Source organism: Pseudorasbora parva, chromosome 2 (genome assembly GCF_024679245.1).
Source record: "Pseudorasbora parva isolate DD20220531a chromosome 2, ASM2467924v1, whole genome shotgun sequence".
NCBI lineage: Eukaryota > Metazoa > Chordata > Actinopteri > Cypriniformes > Gobionidae > Pseudorasbora > Pseudorasbora parva.
Window position 1 is genome coordinate 19,708,202 of NC_090173.1, and position 25,723 is coordinate 19,733,924.

Sequence of the window (25,723 nt, forward strand, 5' to 3'; positions counted from 1 at the left end):
GATTCCCCAACTTTATTTTATCAGCTGATCCTCTCCTAATATATTCACTTGAAGTACCCCATTTTAAGTTCAAATCAATAAACAAAAGTAAGTCAATAATAATAAAAGTTTCTCTGATGTAGGTTAAAGGTCACATGACAGCTACACAAATATCTTTTTTTAGTAAATGTTTTATTTTGGTTGTTTTTATTTTAAAATTATTTAAATTTGTATGATCAAATTACTTAATAGTTTTTCATTAAACTCACAACCCCAGTTTAGGAAACCCTGACATAACGTAATACTTTAATGCACTTCATGTTGTTGATAGCGAAGAATGGGATATATTCTTTACATTTTTATATAAAAATGGTACAAGATTATCCTATCCAAATTAATATGATAAACGAGTTTGGTCAAAAGTAAACAAAAAGTAGTTGGAATAAATGACCTAAACTGAGTAATCTAGACCAAGGGCAAGGGGTCTGTTGACAAATCTAGATAAAAAACATGACATTGTTTATATATATATATATATATATATATATATATATATATATATATATATATATATATATATATATATATACGATTAAAATAAATATTTCAAAGTGATTAAATGTTAAGTTAACATAAAATAAGTAAATAAATAAATTTGCTTTATTTATTATGTAGAAAATATGCTTTAAACTGTAGAGGAATTGAATAAATTCAAATTGGATTCAAATAAAAAGTATTGATCAATTCAATTAATGATTAATACGAATTAAGAAAAAAAATATTTAAATAAACTATACTTTTAACTATGTTAAACTATAGGAACATAATAAAAAGTAACTATAAAATAGAAACTAATGTTGGATTTATACTACTTTTATTAATAGTATCAATAATATTTTGTGTATTAATAAAAGACAGATATCTTTACAATTTGGGAGTCCCGGGATCTAAAATCCTGATCTAGATTACATTACTATCTACTATTTGTCTCATGTAATTTGGAATCAGTAAATTAACTGACTATAATTTGTGAGTAATAATCTACCCAGCAACTCAGAATCGTGTTTGGATTTCATTTGTAGAACATTCATTCCCAGAACCAATGCAACAAAACAGCAGTCATCTTCAACAACCACAAATACATACAGATATTAAAAGTATGTTTTCAGTAGGTAACCAGCAACAAACACCCATCCCCCAATTTCAGCCATGCAGTCTACATTCCATCCTGCATGCGGAGCTTCCGGTGGCTGGTGCTAGGGGGCGCTCGCGAGCCGCCGACTGAAGCGTTCGGGCCTCTGTAGAGATGCAATCAGACCAGATGGGAGGGGGGAGAGTGAGAAGGAAAAAGGAACTAGCTGAGCTGCCCTTTGTTTCTAGATTTGCCGAAGAGTACGGGGAAGCGACCGGCGCGAACCTACACTGTAAGTCACGCTCTAAACACGGCACAATGTTTGTAGAACACATGACGTCATGGCGGACTTTTAAATTGATATATTTTGTAACGGGGTTTAGAACGCGAGCGCGTTGTTTTTTGTCGCCGGTTTGCCGTGCTAAGATCGGTCCGACATTACAGAGCGCCAGAGCGACGGCGGCAGAATGAATGAAGAAGTTTTGGGAATGTAACGCGAGCGGGGTACCGGGGTCAAGCGTACGGAAGGCGGGTGGGATCATCGTCTTTAAAAAGAGGCTCGCGGTATTTATCTCTGTGCTCCGAGTTGGATAACTCAAATTATTTCGTTTTTTTTAAAGCACACACAGACAAGAGGAAGCACAGCATGGCCGACTGTAATCACACATTCACACAAACCGGTCCTTTGCCTTTCTTTGTCTTTCCATTTTCGGTCTTGTTTATTATTTTCCAACTATTTTTAAACGCTTTCTATAACGTTTAAACTCTGCTCCAACACATATCCGTCTGGTGAAAACATCCCGGGAATGGTTTACCCGTTTGAAAGTCGTTTTGTTTTTATGTCTTTATAGCTCTAATCTTTTTCTCTCGTTCCCTGGTTGGTTCACGTCCTCAAATTTCACTTAAATAGTTTTCGCTTTATCACAATTTCCTGTACATTTTCGAAACTCCCTGCAGCAGTATATCGTGATTTTATTATAATCTTATGGTTTTATTATAGTGGGGAGGTGAATGGGATATTGTTGGCTAATGTGTAGCGGTGTTAGCAAGATGCTAATTCTTGTTAGCCTTTGGTGGAAAAAAAAACAAATTTGGCGTTTATTCTTTTATCACTGTTTATTAAAACTGTTTTTGATATACGTTCGTGTTGCATCATAATTAATTAGACGTGTTTGGATATTTTTATACATTACATTCATGCGCTAAATGCTTGTTAACCGGCATATGCGTTTTTAGCTAGTAATTAGTTATAATTAAAGTTAATGGGTTTGCATTAATTAAACCTCAGAATTTAGCAGTTTCATAAATGAAGTGTTATTATGAGAACCGGTTGAAGACGCACTTTGCATTATTATTTAGGTGACGCCGGGGTTAGGTGTCACAATTTTAGCTCCAGTAAATGTTTCTCAGGGTGGGTTTGTGTCAGTGTTTATACTTTTGCTTGACTATAAAACATGTTATTGAGTATTTCCATTGTTATTGCCCAGGGGGTAAAAATACAGATGACAGATGGTGTAGCTAGCATGTTGTCTTAATAAAACCTGACGTTCAACATTACGTTTAGTATAGGTTTTTCAGCTAACGTTATAAAACAGTTAAACATTTTATAGCAAGGCATTATATTGCTGACTGTTGTCTGAATGCATACTAGTGTATTTTTACAATAATTATAAAATTGAAGTTTTCACTGCTCAAAAAACATGTTTAATTATATTTATATAATGTATTTACTTTATACAGTTGTAAGCTATAGTATGATCAAGTCTGATTTGTTTTAAGCTTTTTTCATGTTTTAAATCAAGGTTTAGGGCGTCACCTTTGAAGAATCTTGAATATTTTAATGCTTGTCATATTATTTTACATATTTTTAAGTGACACGTGTGGATATATAATAGGCAGAATGAAATACAATCTGATAAAAAGCCTCCTTTGGGGTCTTCGCTAAACCATTTTAATGTATTATTCACTGACATACATTAAGGCACAGATTAATTAACCCATTTTCTTTTCTCATTTCAAGGGTTGTCCTTTTTGTAGCCATAACTGGATGTATCTCTTAGCGCACGTGATTTATTCAGCGTAAGAGACGTGTTTTTACAGTTGTTCAGAAAATTAGCTTATTATCCATTTATATTAAGAATTTTTTTTATTTTTTATGTTATGGTGGTTGCTATATAGTTACATGATGAGTATGAGCTTGTAGTATAATATTTTATTTCTCCTTTCATTCCCGTTATTATTATTAGCTAAAATAAAATTGTGTATATATATATATATATATATATATATATATATATATATATATATATATATATATATATATATATATATATATATTATACAAATGCTGTTTTCGTTTAATGTTTTTTTTATATATTTTTTTTAATCAAGCTGATGGATTTCATTTATTTTCTTCTCAGGCCTTCTGAAAACGGATACAGAACACTGTTTTTCCGGCCTCTTACTTCTGGCTCTGCTGAGAGATGTCCACTCCTGACCCCCCCATGGGCGGGACCCCTCGGCCGGGCCCTTCCCCGGGCCCTGGGCCGTCTCCAGGGGCTATGTTAGGGCCTAGTCCTGGACCCTCACCTGGCTCTGCTCATGGCATGATGGGCCCCAGCCCTGGGCCCCCCTCCTCAGGACACCCACTACCTCCACAGGGCCCCTCAGGTTACCCCCAGGACAACATGCACCAGATGCACAAGGTACTGACAGGTTTTATCAATATGCATCCGATTCATTTGTGGTTTTGGTCCATATCATTGAGTCCTTCTTTTTTAAATTGTTTTGAAGCCCATGGAAGGCATGCACGAGAAAGGCATTCCCGAAGATCAGCGCTACGGTCAAATGAAGGGTATGGGGATGAGACAGGGTGGGCACAGTGGCATGGGACCCCCACCCAGCCCTATGGACCAACACTCTCAAGGTATCTATATATAGTACCTGTCTGTTGATCTTTGCTTCTATCTATTAGGGCTGTGCGATATGCCATACTATGTTGCTATTAGTGTGTAAAATCTATATAAATTATTTAAAAATTGAGAATGATACCATTTGTGTTTCACATTCTTTCTGGGAAAAGAAAGCATTGCTACAACTTCTGAAAGTGACCAGCAGTGTTTAAGGAAAGAATTCTTGTACTTGGTAGTTTGAGTGTGTAACAAGACACGAAACAACTGAAGGGATCACATGCTTTCAGAGAGGCGGCTTGTGCGCACATTTCTGTGTGTGTGTGTGTGTGTCAGACAGCGTGAGACTGCAAGGAGTTGTTTTTTGCAAGTTATTACGTATAATAACTTTTTAACATCAAGCAAGTCACATAAGTATCAGTAGTCGTGTGCCCAGTATATTCTCTGCTATATGCCGACCTAAAACATACACTTTTCACAATGTTGAAGTAGCCTAGTAAAACTAATCAGATATTGCGTTCCTTTGCGATTTGCATAACGTGATATGTACATTTGCGATATTTCGATAATTGATATATTACGCAGCCCTACTATCTATCATTCGATCTATAGTGGTCAGTCCATCTATCATCTGTTGTTCTTTCTATCTAGCGGTTCTTTCTATTCATCTTTCTAACGATCCTTCTCTCTATGATATATGATGTAATATCATACACATGCACGTGTGGAATATAAGATATGCAGATGTTTGGGGCGCTCTGTATTATATGGCAACCAGATGGTGTGCTCCCTGTTAAGCTGTTTAGACTAGGTTTAGAAAAGCCGTCCATCCTGTTTGCTCGCATTTCCCTTTGATGTGCACTGTTTTTTTCTTTCGCTGGGGCCGCTCGTGCACACCCTAAGAGAAGTGTAGGGTGAGTGGGGTTACCCTTTTGAAACAGAAAGACAGACCGTTGTTGGAAACCACAAGGTCATGACAGAAAATGAAACAATTTGTTGTTTACAGACTTAGAAGCAACTGAAATGTGTTTTGTGTTTCTGCAGCACTTTTTGTTGTGCACATACCTACATTTCACAACTAATTTTACTTTTTGAGAGAGTAAATTTATATTTTGTATAAAGTTGTTATTATCTACTAATATAATCTTATATCTTTTTAGTTGCCTTCAAGCAAGCATCACTGTTGTAATCAATCATTCTTAAACCCCCATCCCCAAGTATAATGGTGCGTCTCCTGTCCTTTCCTGTACATGAATGACACCTCAAATTGGGATTTATGCACTTTAAAGCAACGCAGAATGCATTAGCAATTACATTAGCAATGTATTGAAAATGTATTGAAATTGACTCCACAACAAATTTTGCAAGGGCTAATTTTTTCTTTGAAAATGTAACCATGAAATGTTCTCTTTAATTTCTTACAGGTTATCCCTCTCCTCTGGGCGGTTCTGAACATGCCCCCAGTCCGGTACCTTCTAACGGTCCTCCCTCTGGCCCCATGATGCCTTCCGGTCCGGGTTCGGTCCCCATGGAGGGCGGTGACCCGCAGAACAGGAGCGGGGGTTCTGGTGTTGTTGCAGGTTCGGGACCCAGCGGAGGACCTCCAAATGCTGGTGGGCCTGGTGGTGCCGGCGGACCCACTCCTTTCAACCAAAACCAGCTTCATCAGCTGCGGGCACAGATCATGGCCTATAAGATGCTTGCGCGTGGGCAGCCTCTACCCGACCACCTGCAGATGGCGGTGCAGGGGAAGCGGCCAATGCCAGGCATGCAGCAGGGGATGCCCAACATGCCTCCTGCTTCAGGACAAGGAGCAGGACCTCCTGGACCAGGGGGCCCCGTCCCTGGGGGACCCAACTACAATCGACCACCAGGTGAGGCGACATTTCATAATTCACAGCTCTCCAAAATTGTTGAAATAACCACCACAGGTCAGCTAACTTTAGGTAATGTGAAGTTAAAGCCTTTAAAGTGTCGCAAGAGATGGCATTAAGGGTGCTTTCAGACTTGATTCGATTGCCTGATCCGAACCCGAGTTAGATTGCTCCCCCCCTGCCCCCGCTCGACTGTATTCATATTAAATTATTTGGGTCCGAACTGGGGTTCTTTTGCGTAATCAAAGCAGAAGCTGTTTACCCGATTGCTTGGTAACGACAGCCAGCTTGAAGGCAGCAAAATGCGTAGCGTTGCTCCCGTCACTTTTATATTTTTGTTTTTAAATCATTGGTTTTGTTACCAAAGCTTCAGTACGTTATGGCACTTGCGTCTATCTGCCGCGAATGCACTACAGATTCTCTAAAGAACGCAGAAATGAGATCTACAGCACTCTGCTTGCAGTATGTCAGTGACGCTCGTCAGGTAAATGAGTAAAACACATTTTTATCAACTCGTATGTCATTAATAGCGGTTCACTTCCACGATTTAGTGCGATTGCGTTCACATCAACAGCTAACCATACTGAAGTTCACATGAAATGAACCCCAGACCACCGTTGTAAGCTGACTCGGGTATGTCGTTCGACACCCGTAAGACCTCCGTTTATCTTCTGAACGCAAATGAAGATATTTCCCTGTCCTTTCAAAGAATAGTACAATGGTGAGTGTGTGAAGTATAAATGAGGCTTAACAAAAAGTTTCATGAAATAAAACTTTAAAAAAAATTGAATGAAACTTAATGAAAGTGTCTACCTTACTTTCAAGATACTGTTAAAATACTTACAATATTTTAATACATTTTCAGTCTTTCAAAATATCAAAAAATCTTCTAAACAATCCTAAACTAAAAATGATTTTTATAGGACTACAATTTTCAAAGTAAAATCTAAAAAAAAATCTCTTTGGTCTTGACAGATTTTTAACAAATTCTTACAATTAACCTATTTTAATCTTTTTCCGTTACAATTTGGATGTTTCAGGAATGGTTGGTCCGAACATGCCTCTTCCAGGACCCTCTGGTGTTCCTCCAGGTCTGCAGGGACAGCCCACCAATGGACCACCTAAATCTTGGCCTGAAGGTCAGTAAATGATCCACTATCACTACCAATAAGCAGTCTAGATTTAGACCGTGTGTTGTATTTCGGGAAACCTCGACAGCTATCAGGGTTTTATTAAATACATTTCTGAAAACATAATTTCTGAGTCACATATTTACGATGTGTTTGTAATCCAAGGGCCCATGGTGAACGCTGCCGCCCCTGCAAGTGCCCCACAGAAGCTGATACCTCCTCAGCCCACGGGCCGCCCTTCTCCAGCGCCCCCTTCAGTTCCTCCCGCTGCCTCTCCCGTCATGCCCCCCCAAACCCAGTCTCCAGGACAGCCGGCCCCGCCGCCCATGGTCCTGCATCAGAAGCAGAATCGCATAACACCCATCCAGAAACCTCGGGGTCTGGACCCAGTGGAGGTCCTCCAGGAGAGAGAGTACAGGTGAGAGGGCAAGAAATGAGTAAAAGAGTAAACGCATGATTATTCAATTCTGGAAACACCACCTTTTTAACTGGTTTCACCAACATTTGATGTTGTTTCCATCGATCAGGCTACAAGCTCGTATTGCTCATCGTATTCAGGAGCTGGAGAACCTTCCGGGCTCTCTGGCTGGAGACTTGAGGACCAAAGCCAACATTGAGCTCAAAGCACTTAGGCTCCTGAACTTTCAAAGACAGGTATGACTTGCATCATGTTATTTAGGGATGTGCCTGAAGCCAGACACTTTGTTCGGAAAGTCACGGAAAATGACGTTCTATGGATGGAAGGAAAAAATATATTTTAATGCTTTGTGTACTCTTTCAATTATATAGTTGGGTTATTATATTGGATAAAATTTGTAGGTTGTCAATGAGTAATATAGGTCAGCGTTTTTTGATCCATTTTGTCCATGCCAACACAGCTCCGTCAGGAGGTCGTAGTGTGCATGCGGCGCGATACAGCCCTGGAGACCGCGCTGAACGGCAAGGCCTACAAGCGCAGCAAGAGACAGTCTCTGCGTGAAGCTCGTATCACTGAGAAACTGGAGAAACAGCAGAAGATCGAGCAGGAACGCAAGCGTCGACAGAAACATCAGGTACTGTTCTGGCTAGTTCTTTTAGAGTTCAGTCATGATACTTTGTTTACAAAAGACATGTACAAAGTAATGTAAACCTAAACCTGATTCACAAATGACTTGGTGGAACCACCTACTCTCTCTCATTGCATTTGTAGGAGTATCTCAACAGCATCCTGCAGCACGCTAAGGACTTCAAGGAATACCATCGCTCCATCACCGCAAAGATGCAGAAGGTGACCAAAGCCGTAGCCACGTACCATGCCAACACTGAGCGAGAGCAGAAGAAGGAGAACGAGCGCATCGAGAAAGAGAGAATGAGGAGGCTGATGGTGAGGAGACGCAGACTTCACATGTTTTCTTGAAATACGGAAAAAAATTTGACTTGTCAGCGTAACTTGAAACAGAGTTTTTGTCTGAAGAAATGTCTAAAGAAAGCATGTGTTGTGTGTGTGTTTCGTCCAGGCTGAAGATGAAGAGGGTTACAGGAAGCTGATTGATCAGAAGAAAGACAAGCGTCTGGCTTACTTGCTGCAGCAAACGGACGAGTATGTGGCCAACCTCACCGAGCTCGTCAGAGCTCACAAAGCTGTCCAGGCCCTCAAGGACAAGAAGAAGAAGAAGAAGAAGAAAAAGAAGGTGAGGGGATTTAATGGAACTCAGAGGGTTTTGTGATGGAAGGGGAATTGAGTTGTCCTTTGTTGTTTTTTTTCCAGTATTGTGTGAAATCTTTGTCTGCTTTTCTCCTCACAGAAGCCAGAGAATTTAGTAGAGGGTGGAGTCGCTGCTCTGGGTCCAGATGGAGAGGTGAGATCTTAAAATTGACCATGGCTTATCATTTGTGCTAATGTGTCTCTTGATAATTCCATTTTAAAATATATATATATTTTTGGTATAAAAAAAATGGAGGTTTAATTTCAACAGTTTTGGGTATACATGGCTCTAGACTCATTCTTCCTAACTGTTCGCACCGACTTACAATTTGGTCATGCCCTTTATGTGACCCCACAGCCACGTTAGTGCTGTATGGCAGGTGCTTATTTTGTTTCTTTTTAAAAAAAATTTAATACAAAATATTCACAAACATGGTGGCTATGTCATCCACTATCTGATATTCCGATTCTCAAATACACGTCAGTGAACCTTTATAGGTACTTACACAATGTGTATCTGTTATGAATATAACACGTCGTCAATTGATTGTTATTGCCGCTTCCATAGACATCACTGTTTATTAAGTACTAGCAAAACTATAAATGTATTGTTTTGCTAGTACTTGTGTATTTAAATATGTTAAATAAACCGTATGTGGTTGAAAACACTTAATAGTTGTTATCAAGCACTGAGCGCGTCCGTCTCTGGCTCAGCACCAGCCAAAGCGTGAAAGCATTATGCACTAATGTGACCATGTGAAATTTTAACTACATTTTTTGTATCGCATGTGACCATTTTGGTCGCAGTCTAGACTCTTGGTATATCATAACTAATAGCAGATATTGTCTTGGACGTAGTGCCATTGCATTGCTCTGTTACATATTGTAAATGTCTGCAGAGAATTTTGAGTGTGTAAAATTGAGAATTTTTTTCTCTCCTAGTTTTGCTTTGTTTACACTTTTTTTTTTTTGTTAGTTAGATACTGTGTTTTTGTGGAGTTAAATATGCTTGCAAGTCATAGTGATGCTAAATTTTGTGAATTGTTCTTTTGAATTGGTTGAAAATTATGAATGATTCTTTGATTAAATCAACCTGAAACAAAATAATATAATGTAATATAATAATGTTTGGAATAAATAAGATTTTTATTTGATTAAGAATACAGTAAAAACTTCAATACTGTTAACACATTGCAATTTAAAATGTAATTCTTTTTTCATCTTGTAGTGTAGTAGTGTATCGCAGTAATTACAAATAACTGCATTAAATAACTGCAAAAGCACTGAAGTGTATTGATCAGAAGCAGCGGTAACCCTGTAACCTAATCCGATTTAAAAAAAAATGTTCTCCTATTGTAGCCTCTTGATGAGACCAGTCAAATGAGTGACTTACCGGTGAAGGTGATTCACGTGGACAGTGGGAAGATCCTCACCGGCATGGAAGCTCCTAAAGCTGGACAACTGGATGCTTGGCTGGAGATGAATCCAGGGTGAGTGAGACACACTTTGGGCATCTCATTCATTTTAAAATACTTACTTGAGTATCTACTAATAAAGTGTTGGAGTAGCACATCATAACAAATTTGTCTTTAATATAGAGCATTTATTTTTTGCATTTCTCTGACTTTGAATGTTATTTTGTTCATTTTTCTGTAGGTACGAAGTTGCCCCGCGGTCAGACAGTGAAGATAGTGGCTCAGAGGACTATGAGGTATGGCTGTTCTTCAGCTCTCATATCTGCATCTGTATGTTCAGCAACACACTATGCGTTCTACAAGGGCTCTATTTACAAAAATGCAATATAATATACATAATTATGTTTTCAGTGGTGTGATGGAGACCTTACATAATGAAGCTTTGTTTTTATTACCTTTAGAATGAGCCATTTCTATGTCCATACAGTGAAGTCTTCATTTTGCACCATCATGTTTCTAAATTAGCCCTAAACGGACAAACTGCTCTACAGAGCACTAGTCACTCTCTAATCTCGCCAATGCTGACATTTTTGTCCTTTGGAGGCCACCGTAGCTTCTAAGATTGCAATTCACAACCTCACCACTAGATGCCGCTAAATTCACACACGGCACCTTTACATGCGCTTGAAGAGATCTGTGTGTGTTCACAGCCTTGAGCTGTCAGCAAATAAGCCATCGTCAGAATAAGATTAATGGCTAGTTTACCGTTACCTGATATAGATAACAAATGTTTGTCTTTATGCACATTTTAACCTTCTGATGCTGGTGTCCAACCCATTTGGCTGGTGTCTGTGATCACGATACCTTTCCGTTATTTAAGTGGTTGTCTAGTAGTTTTAAATGTCATACATTTCATAACCTATTCATATAACACATTTTATTTATAATCACAAAATATACCTCATATTTTTCACATTTTGTAATTTTATGTACGTAAAATGAATGATGACAAAAAGCATTCAGTTATATCAACATCCATGTATAACTTAGTAAATTGGCATTGAATACATGTCTGTATATTTTATTGTATTAATGTTGTATTTTCTTCTCTAAAGGAGGATGATGAGGAGCCTCACCCCTCTCAGGCCTCAACAGAGGAGAAGAAGATAATTCCAGATCCAGACTGTGAGGATGTGTCTGAGGTGGACGTCCGTCACATCATTGAGTACGTTACTGGCTTAAAGCTGTGCTTTATACATATGGGATTATGTCGGTCCTTTTTGTAATAATATTGTCATGATGTAAATAAATGAGATCGCTCTCTCCCACAGGCATGCCAAGCAGGATGTTGACGATGAATATGGTAGCGCAGCGTTCGCTCGCGGCCTGCAGTCTTACTACGCCGTGGCTCACGCCGTCACTGAGAAAGTGGATAGACAGTCGAGCCTGCTAATCAATGGACAGCTCAAACAGTACCAGGTACACACACACATGTAGACCAAACCAACTGCAAACACAGCTAGATGACCTTACGTGGACATGTGAGATTTTGATAAATGACATGTGCTGAAGTTGTTGCATCTGTCCTGTCTGCAGATCAAAGGTCTTGAGTGGCTGGTGTCTCTGTATAACAATAACTTGAACGGCATTTTGGCTGATGAAATGGGTTTGGGAAAAACCATCCAGACCATCGCGCTCATCACCTACCTCATGGAGTACAAACGTCTCAACGGACCCTTCCTCATTATCGTCCCCCTCTCGTGAGTCACTTGTCACACTCTACACTAGGGCTGCATGATTTTGGAAAGGAAATTTCCGTTTTCTGCAATTTATATAATACTAATTGAAGAAATACAGAGATGACTTTTTTGTGTAGGTCTACTTCTAGGTCTGAACAATTTGGTGTGTTTACCCATATAATCTTTGCAAGCATGGTTAAACCGTCATCTTTTTGTCATTTTTGTGTTATTGATCTATTATATTTGGAAATATGTCAACAAATAATTAGTGACATTTGTATTTTATTATTCTCTTACAGGACCCTGTCGAACTGGGTGTACGAGTTTGATAAGTGGGCTCCGTCTGTGGTGAAAGTTTCTTACAAGGTAGTTATTTGATACATTTATGTAGGTTTTAAATCGTCAAAAAGCATTTTTGGAAAATTAAACTGGTTTTCCAGAAATTAATGTAAAGTAATACAAAATAGAACTCACTTAAAGGGATTGTTCACCAAAAATGAAAATTCTGACATTTACTCACCATTATGTTGTTCTAAACCTGTATGAGTTTCTTTGTTCTACTAAACACAAAAGATGATATTTGGATGAATGTTTGTAACAAAGCAGATAGAGCAACCATTGACTACCATAGTATTTTTTGCCTACTATGGTAGTCAGTGGTTTTTCTATCTGCTTGGTTACAAACATTCTTCCAAATATCATCATTTGTGTTTAGCAGAACAAAGAAACTCATACAGGTTTAGAACAACATGATGGTGAGTAAATAATGTAAGAATTTTCATTTTTGGGTGAACTATCCCTTTAAGCAAGTAATGGGTGAAACATGGAGAACATTCACTAATTTTTTTGCTTGTTTTCATCTCAGGGCTCTCCTGCTGCTCGCCGCGCATTTCTTCCCATTTTGCGCAGCGGCAAGTTCAACGTGCTTGTCACCACGTACGAGTACATCATCAAAGACAAGCAAGTGCTGGCCAAGGTACAGACCTGCCGATTGTCATTGTCAGCCAATTAAATTTTGTTCTTCTTTTTGAATGCCTTTTGACAGCAAATTTTGACAGCTATTTGGTAATGATTCTCTGTGTTTCTCTCTCAGCTTCGCTGGAAGTACATGATAGTGGACGAAGGTCACCGTATGAAGAACCACCACTGTAAACTGACTCAGGTGTTGAACACGCACTACCTGGCACCCCGGCGTCTGCTGCTCACTGGCACGCCGCTGCAGAACAAGCTGCCCGAGCTGTGGGCGCTGCTCAACTTCCTGCTGCCCACCATCTTCAAGAGCTGCAGCACCTTCGAGCAGTGGTTTAACGCTCCGTTCGCCATGACTGGAGAGAAGGCAAGCTAATTTAAAATCAAGACGCATCGGAAGTGTTTGTGTCGTCTCGCTTTGTAAACGTAGTTGTGCAATGTCGTGTTTTAAAGGTGGACCTGAATGAAGAAGAGACCATTCTGATCATCCGTCGTCTTCACAAAGTGCTCCGCCCTTTCCTGCTCAGGAGACTCAAGAAGGAAGTGGAGGCCCAACTGCCGGAGAAGGTTTGTGTTTGTGCTTGCAAACTATAAATATAAGGCCCCGTCCACACGGAGACGCGTTTAGCTGTATACGTATAAATTTTGTACCGTATCAGCGTTTCGTCCACACGGATCCGGCGTTTTAGAAGCATGCATCCAATATTTTTCGAAACCGGGTCCCAAAGTGGGTAAATCTGAAAACGATCATCTTCCGTCTTCGTGTGTACAGCGAATCCGTATATTTTCTGAAACGGTGATGTCATCACACTACGTCCAGCACGGTGAAAGAGTTAAGGGATACAACTACGGGCACTGGGCATGCGCACATCAATATCGCGTCATTTAAGGGTATGTTTTGGGTTGGGGTAGGTGTAGGCATTAATAGAACACATCTGTTAAGTAGCAAATGTATTTATTGTTATTTTATTGTGAGATTTTGCCTCAACTCCGACCACTGCTATACCCCTGCTAGCCACAACTCTTATTCTCCGTTTTTAGTGTATTTCTGTGGCAGAATTACAGCGCCACACACTGGCCTGGCATGCAAACTACATCGTTTAAGTCTGTTTTTGTAATCTTGTGTGGACGCAGATATTTCTTGAAACGAGGGAAAAAAAGATCGGATTGGGAAAGCGCTGGCTTCGTGTGGATAGAGCCTAAAACTAATCGGTTTTCACATTTTTTTGACTATTGAATTTGCATTTGTCCAGAAATATATTCACCCCAAAATTTAAATTCTCACCCTCAAGTCATCCTAGGTGTATAGGCATCCTTCTTCCAGACGAACACAATCGGAGTAATATTAAAAATGTCCTGCCAAGTGTTGCTACAGTTACTAAGAGTAACTAAGTACGAATACAAGTTACTTTATTAGTTACAATCAGCAGTTCTCGACAACACCCCTACCTCCTCAACATGGAAATGAAAACCGTTTTTAACAGTAACGTCAAAAATGTATCTCCTAAAATTTTAAGTTTAAATTAAAAAATATTTCCTGAAAAATTACTCTCCCTGAGATGCAAGAAGAAAGCAAAAATATATTTTTACTAGGTAAATTACTAAAATAGTAACTCTCTCAGTGACTTGGATAAGTAACATTAATCTGATTACTTGTTTGGAAATAGTGGTTTGGAAATGCTCCGCCCTTTCCTGGTTTGGAAATAGTTAGATAACTCGTTACTGGAAAATAGTAGTCAGATTAGAGTAACGTGTTACTAAGTTACTGACATTACTGGTGCTGGCTAATCCAAACATTATAATGGCAGTGAATGGCAGCCCATTTCTGGGTGGACTATCCCTTTTAAAGTTTTTTTTTTTTTTAAATGTATTTAATGTCCCTCTTCCTCGCTCCTCAATGCTTATCATTAGACAGAAATATTTATCTACATGCACTACTGTCCAAATGCCATGTTTGCTACTGAAGCTTCTTTTTGTTACATTAAAATGTGAATATGTCCATCTCTGCTTCCTTGTGTTCAGGTGGAATATGTGATCAAGTGCGACATGTCAGCTCTACAGAGAGTGCTGTACAGACACATGCAGGCTAAAGGAGTGCTGCTCACCGACGGCTCTGAGAAAGACAAGAAGGTGAGACGACTGTATTCACGGCGAGACTGTGCGAGGAACGTTCAGTGTGTCTTTCTGAAACGGTCTAATATCCATCTTCCTGTTCCAGGGTAAAGGAGGCACTAAGACTCTGATGAACACTATTATGCAGTTGAGGAAGATTTGTAACCACCCTTACATGTTCCAGCACATTGAGGTGATCATTTGTTTGACATGTTCTGCCTATAAGGTCTTTTTCATCCTTTATGCTTATCTTCCAGATTTGTGGGTCCGTTTGACGTTTTTGTTTTCCGTTTTGCAGGAATCTTTCTCTGAGCACTTGGGCTTCACTGGAGGCATTGTTCAGGGGTATGTAGAACACTTCCTGATAAAATAAAAGTGTGTGACTTTGCATTCTTGTTGGGTTTTACCATACTTTGTATCACCTCACTTTAGACTTGATTTGTACCGTGCCTCTGGCAAGTTTGAGCTCCTGGATCGTATCCTGCCAAAGCTCCGCGCCACCAACCACAAAGTGCTGCTCTTCTGTCAGATGACCTCGCTCATGACCATCATGGAGGACTATTTCGCCTACCGCAACTTCAAATACCTGCGCCTGGACGGTGAGTCGACTTCAACCCGGTTCACATTAAATGAAGAAATTGTTGTATATCTTGTTAGACTATCAGTCAATATACAGCGTAATCATGCTGACATCTTTTGTCCTCGTAGGAACCACTAAGGCTGAGGATCGTGGCATGTTGCTGAAGAACTTTAATGATGCCTCCTTTAATTACTTCATCTTCCTTCTGAGCACCAGAGCAGGAGGTCTGGGGCTGAACCTGCAGTCTGCCGACACCGTCATTATATTTGACAGCGATTGGAACCCTCACCAGGTACGAGACCCGGTTTACACTGGTGCGTTTCCATTTTAAAACAGCGCACGTCACATGACCGTTCATGCACACTGGGCATGTAGAAAGCTGCTGACGGCTGCTAAAAAAAGGACCACATAAGCCCTATTAGCACGGGACTAATATTATCTGGGGACCTCTGGTGATTTGTAATAATTGCAGAGAATGTCTGATCTTAATCCCGTGTGAATCGGCCATGTCTGTAATTTGTAAAGTCAAAATTCCCCCGCAAATGACCTACCATATTTCTCCGAACACCAAGGTCCTGTGATGATGGCAGTTCCTTGCGAATCGGCATCTCTGTGATTTGGCCAGGATTAGGCGGATCGTATATCATTTTTGCAAGGTTTTTGTTTCCTGTGTGCATTTCTATCTTTATCTTTCATGAAGAATGAAGGCTGCATTCACAATGCGCACCGTTATGAATTCCCGCACGGATTATACTTTCACTTTAGAATGAGTACCAATCTGAGAGTAAATTGCTTGAATGGTGTGTTTAATATTAATATCAATACTATTCTTAAAAATAAACAATCTAATCTAATCTAATGAAAAACAGAACAGTGCAATGACAAGCTCGCTTAAATGGGCGCTTTTACATGTACCTTTGAAACTGAATCTCCCGCAGTATTGTCAGCTTCTCACTCGTGATGAATGAAATCTGACTCCTGCCACCGGTCTGAGCTCAGTTCAGTTTTTAATTGTAGCGTCTGTTCTCTAACTGAACGAAATTATTTTTATTACTATAAAACAATCCAAACGATATCGATACATGACTGTTTATGATTTCATACAGCTATATCTATAACGGAAAAACATTTACAAGTCGTGACATCATACCCGGAGATAAGTCAGTAAATTGGAGTAAAATCACAGGCTTTGCTTATCCCGTGCGAATGTGCCACGTAAAACTCAGATGTGGGGGAGTAATATCTAAATCACAGAGGTCCTTAGATAATACTAATCCCGTACGAATAGGGCTAAAGTCAGCAAAGCATGCAGTTAATTTTCCGTGTGTTACTGTTTACATGGTCATCGAGAGTGGTATGTTACAGAGCTGTTAAAAGAAAGACGGCTCTGGGCTACGTTTCCCAACAGCATTGTAACAATAACTTCCAACGGTCTCTACGATCAGCTTAGGCGTACAATGCATTTGGGAAACGCAGCCCTGGTCTGTTATTGTCGTGTTCAGATAACTGTTAGCGTAATGTGGGCAGCCACTGCATTGTTTTTAAAAGTGTTTTTTGGTTTGTTTACACTAAAACGCAACCCGGAGTTTTCAAACTAAAATGGGGTATGCAGCATATTCAGAAGTATCCGTTGTCTGGGTCAAAAACGCCGGTAGTGTAGATGACAGGTGTAACCGTAGCAAAAGTGATGCAGTTTAAAACGAAAAATGGCCTAAACGGGGCCTCGGTTAAATTTATCACTGTCCACTGACAAAAGTGAGTGTATCGTACAGAAGTCCCATTCACTTTATTATATACAACTGTTATTAAAATCTAACATAATGTATGGAATCTTCAGTCTGGAATCATTGTAAAAAATAGAATATATAACAGAATGTAAATTTTTTTTTTTTTTTTACTATATTCATTGCAAAAACTGATCTTTAGTATGAAGTCATTGTGGAATAGAATCTTGAGAATCATTTGAATAGCATCACTGTAAAATAAAATTAATTGTAGAATAAAATGTAATGTTAATGTATAAACATAATGTTCATTTGTTAATTCATCTTTATTCATAATACATTCATTTTGCAACTTGAAATGTAAAAAATGGATTAGTGTATGGAGAAATGAACATCACCATAAATGAAGGCTGAAAATATTTGCATTGCTTATTGTTAAGTGTTACCAAATGAGCTTTAGTAGAATCTGTGTAAAATATTCCAAATACGTCTTTTCAAACTAGAATATTTTAGAGAAAAGAGTGCACAACGATTAAAAAAAAAATTAAGCCAAAAGTTTCCTCTCTGTCATCATTTTAATTGAATTGCTATAATATTTCTCGCCTTAATATTTCCTTTATAGGATCTGCAGGCCCAGGATCGCGCCCATCGCATCGGGCAGCAGAATGAGGTGCGTGTGCTGCGTCTGTGTACCGTGAACAGTGTAGAGGAGAAGATCCTGGCCGCTGCCAAATACAAGCTGAACGTGGACCAGAAGGTCATCCAGGCCGGTATGTTCGACCAGAAGTCCTCCAGCCATGAGCGCAGAGCTTTCCTGCAGGCCATCCTGGAGCATGAGGAGCAGGATGAGGTAAAGACACCCATTTATAACGGACAATTTCAATGTCCTGTTGGGGTGTAACAGTACACGTACCAAACCATTTCGGTACAGGACTATCGGTACAGTGCAGCGAAGGCAATCTTTAACATACTTAAAATCACTTTCTAGTCAAAGAATAAACATGAATTAACATCTTATGGTATTTTAAAGGATACATTAGAACTTATTGAAACGTATCATATGTTGTGCAATCTCTCAGTCAGTGTTTTAAATGAAGAAAGACGTCATTGAAACAGCTCGCAAACACTGTCACGTAGCATTGCATTTACCTCAGGCAAGTCATTGTGTCCACGCTGGTTAGTTCATTAGAGAGGTGAACTCTTTCACTAAATGTTTGCACTATATTAGCCTATATATTCATGATGTTCTACTTAACCTGTTAGTGATGTCTTGATTATTTAATGCATGTTTAAGTGAATCTGTCATGAAAATGACAGCCACTGTGTATAAATAATTATATTTCAACAACGAAGAGAAGTAAAACATATTTTTATAATTAGATTTAGAAGTTATACATGTTTGCATACAATGTGTTATTTGAGTGTTGATCATTATATCTAAGAATCAATAACATCTGAATTCAGGCTAATAGTTTGGGCTCTGTTGTTACCCTTTAATATTATAGTAAAGGGCTCCCTATAATTTACAGCATTAGCAGAGATGATTGTTTTTTTATCCTTAACAAACTGTTATAATTTAAATCATTTAAGGATATACACAGTTTGTTCAGTAAAATCACTGTTTAATAAAAAAAAGAAGCAATTTTATGTTTAGTCTTCTCACTCCTGCCATTCCGAAAACGTACCGAACAATGACTACAAAACCGAGGTACGTACCGAACCATCAGTTTTGTGTACTGTTACACCCCTTGTGTCCCGTCAACAGGCTCCGTTTTCTGGAGTTAACCTTTTGTTTTCGTTAACCTTTTGCTCGTATCTCAGGAGGAAGACGAAGTACCTGATGACGAGACCGTTAATCAGATGATTGCTAGAAGCGAGGAAGAGTTCGATCACTTTATGGTAAGGAGTGCTGCTTGTTGTCCCTTAAAGTGTAATTAAAGGGTTAGTTCACCCAAAATTTTTATGTCATTAACTCCTCACCCTAATGTCGTTTCACACCGGTAAGACCTCCATTCATCTTCAGAACACAGTTAAAGATATTTTATATTTAGTCCGAGAGCGTATGCAAGTGTATGCACACTATACTGTCCATGTCCAGAAAGGGAATAAAAACATCATCAAAGTAGTCCATATGGGACATCAGTTAGTTCATTAGAATCTCTTGAAGCATCAAAAATACATTTTGGTCCAAAAATAACAAAAACTACAACTTTATTCAGTATTGTCTTCTCTTCCTGGTTTGTTTTCAATAAGATTTGAACGGTTATAAATCAGCGGATTGATTCATGATTCGGCTCGCGTGTCAAACTGCTGAAATCACTTGACATTGGCGATCCGAATCATGAATCTATACGCCGATTCATAACCGTTCATAATATCTTAAACTGTGTCTGAAGATGAACGTCTTACGGGTGTGGAACGACATTAGGGTGAGTCATTAATGACATCAATTTCATTTTTCGGTGAACTAACCCTTTACCTTGACGCTCAAAGTTGTTTTGTTCAACTTTGTTATTCCGATTCTTCCTGAATTTTTTTTTTTCTCGTCATCGTCGTCCAGCGCATGGATCTCGACCGCCGTCGCGAAGAAGCTCGTAACCCGAAGCGCAAACCGCGGCTGATGGAGGAGGACGAGCTGCCCACCTGGATCATGAAGGACGACGCGGAGGTGGAGAGGCTCACCTGCGAAGAAGAGGAGGAGAAGATGTTCGGCCGCGGCTCCCGTCAGAGAAAGGAGGTGGACTACAGCGACTCGCTCACGGAGAAACAGTGGCTGAAGGTGAACAAGGAGTCACGAACGCATTGTATTGATTATTTTGTTATAAAATGGCAAGCGTATTGACCTTTCCCTGCTGCTCAGGCCATCGAGGAAGGCACCCTTGACGAGATTGAGGAGGAGGTGCGCCACAAGAAAACGACCCGCAAGAGGAAGCGTGACCGTGACCTCGACCTTCCAGGCCCGTCCACGCCCAGCTCCAGTGGGCGGAGCAGAGATAAAGATGACGACTGTAAGAAGCAGAAGAAACGTGGCCGTCCTCCTGCTGAAAAACTCTCTCCCAACCCTCCCACGCTCACCAAGAAGATGAAGAAGATTGTGGATGCCGTAATCAAATACAAGGATGGGTTAGTCGCTTCGGCTTTGTTCATTTTCTCTGTTAGAGTCATGAACATGCATGCAAATTGTCTAAACTCGAATGTCGGTGTGGTACTGCACATAATTTTAATCATTCCCACAGGTCTCATGCTTGTGCAGGAAATGCACGCAAATAGTTATTTACTTTAACATGTAGGTTGTATGAGTAAATTGAGCCACACATATTATAAGATCAAATCAGTTTCTCAACTAACCTCTGATGTTATTTTCATATACATTTATGCATTTGGTAGATGGGTTAAGCTGTGAAATGTACCTACTTCTTTGTAAATGTACGGTTTATAAAATGTACATTTTATAAAGAAAAGTATTTTTAAAAAGTTATGTTGTGTGAGCTTAATTTAAAGGGTTTACTTTTTTGTATATTACATTCATTATATTATTGAATCTAATCCATAACGATCATACCCCGATTTTTAACGTGATGCAAGGTTTAAACAAACAGTCTCACCAAAATGATTCCAGACAAGTGCAGTGTTTCCATGCTTGTAGAGATATTTTATGATGTAAATTGGATAAACATTTCAAAGTAAAACCCTTTTGTCACTGTATTTCTCCACAGCAGTGGGAGGCAACTGAGTGAGGTGTTTATTCAACTGCCATCTCGTAAAGAGCTGCCAGAATATTACGAGCTCATTCGCAAACCTGTGGACTTCAGGAAGATCAAGGTTTGTCAACTATTATTTTTTTCTTTTAAAGGGTCATGAAACCCCCTGTTTCAGCAGGCGTCAGTTCTCAGTTTACTTACTGTATGCGATCTCACTGTTTCAAGCAGCAGTCAGAGGAAAATGCCTATCAACACGTGCTCTCATGAATAATTAAGCGCATGCTGTCATGAATTAAGCAATGCATCTTCTCATAGGATAGACACGCAGTCTCATGAATAATTATGAGACAGTGATGAGTCATCCACGTACTGTAGTACGAGAGAGCGTCACAGCCTATGGCGGGTGACCATAACCAGGAATTTGAAAATGTATAAAATGTATCATTGTTTCCCATGATGTTCAACACACATACTTCTGATAAAATCTTAGAAAATTTGGTTTATCATTTCATGACCCTAAGTTTGGGGTTTGTCCTTTTTATAAATGTTTGGCTGGTTCACAAACACCAATTGAAATACACTAACTAAATCTCAATAGGTAATTTATGTAAGGGATAGTGTACACCCAGCCGGTTGTTATCGCAGAATAAACTTGCATCACTCTGAAGGGGTTTATTCTGCGATAACAACCGGCTGGGTGTACATTATCCCGCTTATTACACGGCTAACTGTCTCAAATAAATTAGACACAAAATATTGTCTTGAGATTAAATATTTTATTAGCTCTTACGCAAAGCTTCCACGAAGAAAAACAATTCCAAACTGCTTTAAGCCTTTATCTATTGCTGCTAAATGTTGAAAATGAATGCTGAAAGGGTTAGTTCACCCAAAAATGAAACCAAGCCTATGATTTACTCACCCTCAAGTCATTATAGGTGTGTTTGACATTCTTCTTTCAGACAAATACAATCGGAGTTGAAAAGTAAGGCCAACGTTAATCCAAGCAGTAGTAATCCAAGTCAATAAAAAAATGCAGCTGTCCTTCAAATAACGTGCTCCACGCCGCTCAGATGGGTTAATAGAGGCCTTCTGATTCGAATCGATGCGTTTGTGTAAGAAAAATATCTATATTTAAAACTTTATAAAGGAAACCCTTGAAGTTTTCCATTGGTACCCGTGGTGGTTAAGTGTTTAACAGCCACAAGATGGCGCCAGAGTCAATGACAAGCGTTAAGCATATAATAAGGAGCACCAGTCAAGATGACTCGTGGATGAGCGGTGTTATTTAATTTTGCCGGTTGTTATCTGGGAATAACATACTGCTGGAGTGCGCGATCAAGTATTTCACAGAGCCATGTAATAAAATATTATATTTGTAAATAAAGATTGAAGTGTTGAATCCTGTTCTCTGTTCTGTACAGGAGCGCATCAAGAGCCATAAGTACCGCAGTCTGAACGACCTGGAGAAAGATGTCATGCTGCTTTGTCAGAACGCCCAGACCTTCAATCTGGAGGGATCACTGGTAATCTTCATCATCCTCTTTAACATTACACCAATCAAAAAGCACTAATGTACATACAAATATACAGCATATACATAAAAATATTTCGTTAATATGGTATTGTTTGGCTTCTAATATCTTGTGATCCATGATGGTGAGTAACAAATTATTAAAATACAAAAAAAATAACCATTTGAAAAAAGCAACAAAAAAAGAAATCCTTTGGACACCAAATATACCTTTGATTATAGAATCACCCCGTAATGTAAAATACATTAAAAAAAATTAACCTTATTAACAATAATAAACCCAGTAGGTTTTTGTAGTACTTTAATTTAGCTGATTTAAGATGAGATTATGATATTATATTTCAGATCTACGAGGACTCTATCGTGCTGCAGTCTGTGTTCACCAGCGTACGGCAGAAGATCGAGAAAGACGTAGAGAGCGAGGGAGAAGAGAGCGAGGAGGAAGAGGACGAGGTAGATGAAGGATCGGAGTCTGAATGTAAGTATTGATGATGATGATACTGAAATATACTTTGTGCAATTAACCATATATCTGAGCATAGTAGGGGTTGAACGACTAACGGGTTTAAAAGTCGACATTTATGTGATGAAAGTCGAGTCTGCATCGACTAGTCGCTGATGACGTCATTAATGAACAAATAAGCCTGAACCTTGAGAACCAAACAAGGATTTTCATGTGCAGAGGACAGCTATGACAGCACTGCCCCTTATTGGTCCTACATAACAGCTTTTGTATCAGTTCTTTGTCTTATGGTTGTTATATTTCTCACAGATTTCAGCTCGTTCTGAATAAGACACAGATAAAGTAGCACAATAAAGATTATATATGGCCTATATGAATGCATTATAGTGAGTGATTGCGTGTGAATTTATTCTACCTGCCAGTGTCTCTACTATTAGTAAAGCTGTGAGTTTAAGTCATCAAGAAATATATGCTAGAACTTCTCAGTTTCTGAGCTATTTTCTTGGTAAATCACAGAACAGTGTTGAAAATACATTTCTGCGCTACTCAATGGTTTTATGTCTTGTGGAGAGCTCTTGTAGTACGCATTTATTTGTCATTTTTAACTGTAGAAAACAGAGCCTGCATGTCAGTAAAATTCCTTATCCTGTTGTGCCCTCTATAGGCCAGCGACTAATCAACATAGCTTACAGCGTCATGCCACAGCATTAGTCAATTAGTCGGTGCAACCCCTAGAGCAGAGTATCATGCATGTTAACTTGAAGCAAGTCCATGATTTATCGTGTGTGTGTGTGTTTTAGCTCGTTCTGTGAAGGTGAAGATAAAGCTGAGTCGAAAGGATAAAGTGGAGAGAGGGAAGGGAAGACGGCGGACTGGACGCAGCTCGCGCCCTAAACCTGTTGTTAGCGATGATGACAGCGAGGAGGAACAGGAAGAGGTATTTATGAATGTTGGACTCGAAGGGAAGAAAAATGATCTCGTCTTTCTCTCACCTTCGTGCCAGCCCCCGATATGTATGGCATTTTTTCTTCAGATAAAAACAAAAATTTTTTAGAAAGATAATTCATTCTGTGATCCTAAATAATGCAAATGAATGTTAGTGAACTATCCATGTAAAGGAAAAGTACAGATATTAAGATATTCCCTCATGCTTTCACTCACTTATGCTAATTGTTTTTCAAATGTTTTTGTACAGGAGCATTCGGTCAGTGGCAGCGAGGAAGATTAAACCTTCTGGACCAAAATACATCTCTTGATCACTTCTGCTGCAGATTCGACAGATGGCCACTCCTGAAGGGCCTAGTTTTACCCCCTTTTTAGAGAGAGGACACTGATTAAAGGAGAAAATGACACTATAAAATGCAGAAAAAAGAAAGACCTTCCATTTGCATATTTAAGCAGACGATATCAATTTATGTATAGCAGGAGCGTTTATGTATTGAGCTTTTGTTGTTTCTTTCCATATTTGTTTTTATGATTTTTTTTCACAAGGACACGTGACGATGGACAGATATTTGACAGACTGACTAAGTGGACCAGTAAGGGTGGATCATGTTTCAGTGTCCTCTTGTTTTTAGCCTGAACGTCACCCCTCCATCCCCCCCCAGACGCATGTTTTTTGTGGAAAACGCAGCCAGTTAGTTCTCTTTCCGTTTTTCTCTTGATGTCTCTGTTTAAATGAAGATTGCAAACAGGATTAAGGTACTTCCTCTTTGTCAGGAGAAATGGGGGAGAATAGGGTGTAGGTTTCTGTACTGTCAGTGTCACTGGATTTCCAAAATGCACAATAAAAGCATCTCAGAAATACTCAATGCTTCAGAGTTGTTTTGCACACAAGTCAAGACTTCAAAACTGGTGAACTGCATATAGTTGTGAGTAGAGATTGACCAATTCATAGGTTTTCTCACACTCTTGTGGAAGTTATTTGTACAAAGCACTATGTAGTAAGAAAGTAATATTAAAATGCCAAATTCTATGATGCATACTATGAACAGGTAAGCAGATGAACCTAGAATATAAGCACAACACAGTTTCTCATTAAAGGAATAGTTCACCCAAAACATTTAATTTGTCGTCATTTACTGAAGTTGTTCCAAACCCTTTTTTCTGCTGAACAAAACGGACAATATATATATGGAAGAATGTTTGTAAGCATGCAGATCTCGGCAGTCATTGACTTGCATAGTATAATCTTACAGGTTAAGTATACTTTACTATACTAAAGATTATACTATAGATTATGTTCTAAGATTATACTATAATCTTACAGTATAATCTTACAGGTTGTTGGCCTTGTCTGTTTCGTTGCTTCTATTACTCTCTCCCTTTTTGTAAGTCGCTTTGGATAAAAGCGTCTGCTAAATGATTAAATGTAAATGTAAATAATCTCCCAACCCTCCAAATATATCTTCCTTTGTGTTCAGCAGAACAAAAAAAAAAAAGCTTCTCTACTTTTCACTTCAAAACTGCTCTAAAGAATCCTATGGGTGACGTCACAGACACTACATCCATATTTTTTTTGTCTGTTTTTTAACCAAGCCTGCAGTCTCCCTCTCAGATAAGCTTTCGCGCCTCGATCGCCCCCCGGTGACCGGTCCCAGTATAGCCGCGCCTCTGTGTTTTCTAATGGACGCGAGGCAAACTAAATAATAAAATTACACTTCAAATATTTTTCCCCAAAGTTAGTTTATGTCACTGAAGGCAGTTATCATCACGATGATTTCATTTCAAGTGTTCGTTTTTAAAATAAGTTTAGTTTTAGTTAGTTATAAAAACGGGGGG

The 25,723-nt window shown here is 39.1% G+C and overlaps 1 protein-coding gene across 1 annotated transcript; it reads left to right on the plus strand.

Moving 5' to 3' along the window:
* Positions 1-1,254: 1,254 nt before the first annotated feature.
* On the plus strand, positions 1,255-24,748 carry smarca4a (SWI/SNF related, matrix associated, actin dependent regulator of chromatin, subfamily a, member 4a). Its single transcript, XM_067458596.1, has 34 exons — positions 1,255-1,403; positions 3,532-3,816; positions 3,905-4,037; positions 5,445-5,894; positions 6,935-7,033; positions 7,190-7,442; positions 7,552-7,678; positions 7,903-8,076; positions 8,214-8,387; positions 8,521-8,694; positions 8,809-8,862; positions 10,068-10,198; positions 10,365-10,419; positions 11,239-11,348; positions 11,455-11,602; positions 11,720-11,883; positions 12,162-12,228; positions 12,728-12,838; positions 12,956-13,198; positions 13,285-13,398; positions 14,854-14,961; positions 15,050-15,136; positions 15,242-15,288; positions 15,376-15,542; positions 15,652-15,815; positions 17,870-18,097; positions 19,069-19,146; positions 19,808-20,026; positions 20,108-20,370; positions 20,964-21,069; positions 22,370-22,471; positions 22,825-22,957; positions 23,743-23,879; positions 24,138-24,748. The coding sequence occupies exons 2-34, from the start codon at positions 3,595-3,597 to the stop codon at positions 24,168-24,170; spliced, it is 4,875 nt and encodes a 1,624-aa protein (XP_067314697.1). The 5' UTR covers positions 1,255-1,403; positions 3,532-3,594; the 3' UTR covers positions 24,171-24,748.
* Positions 24,749-25,723: the final 975 nt, after the last annotated feature.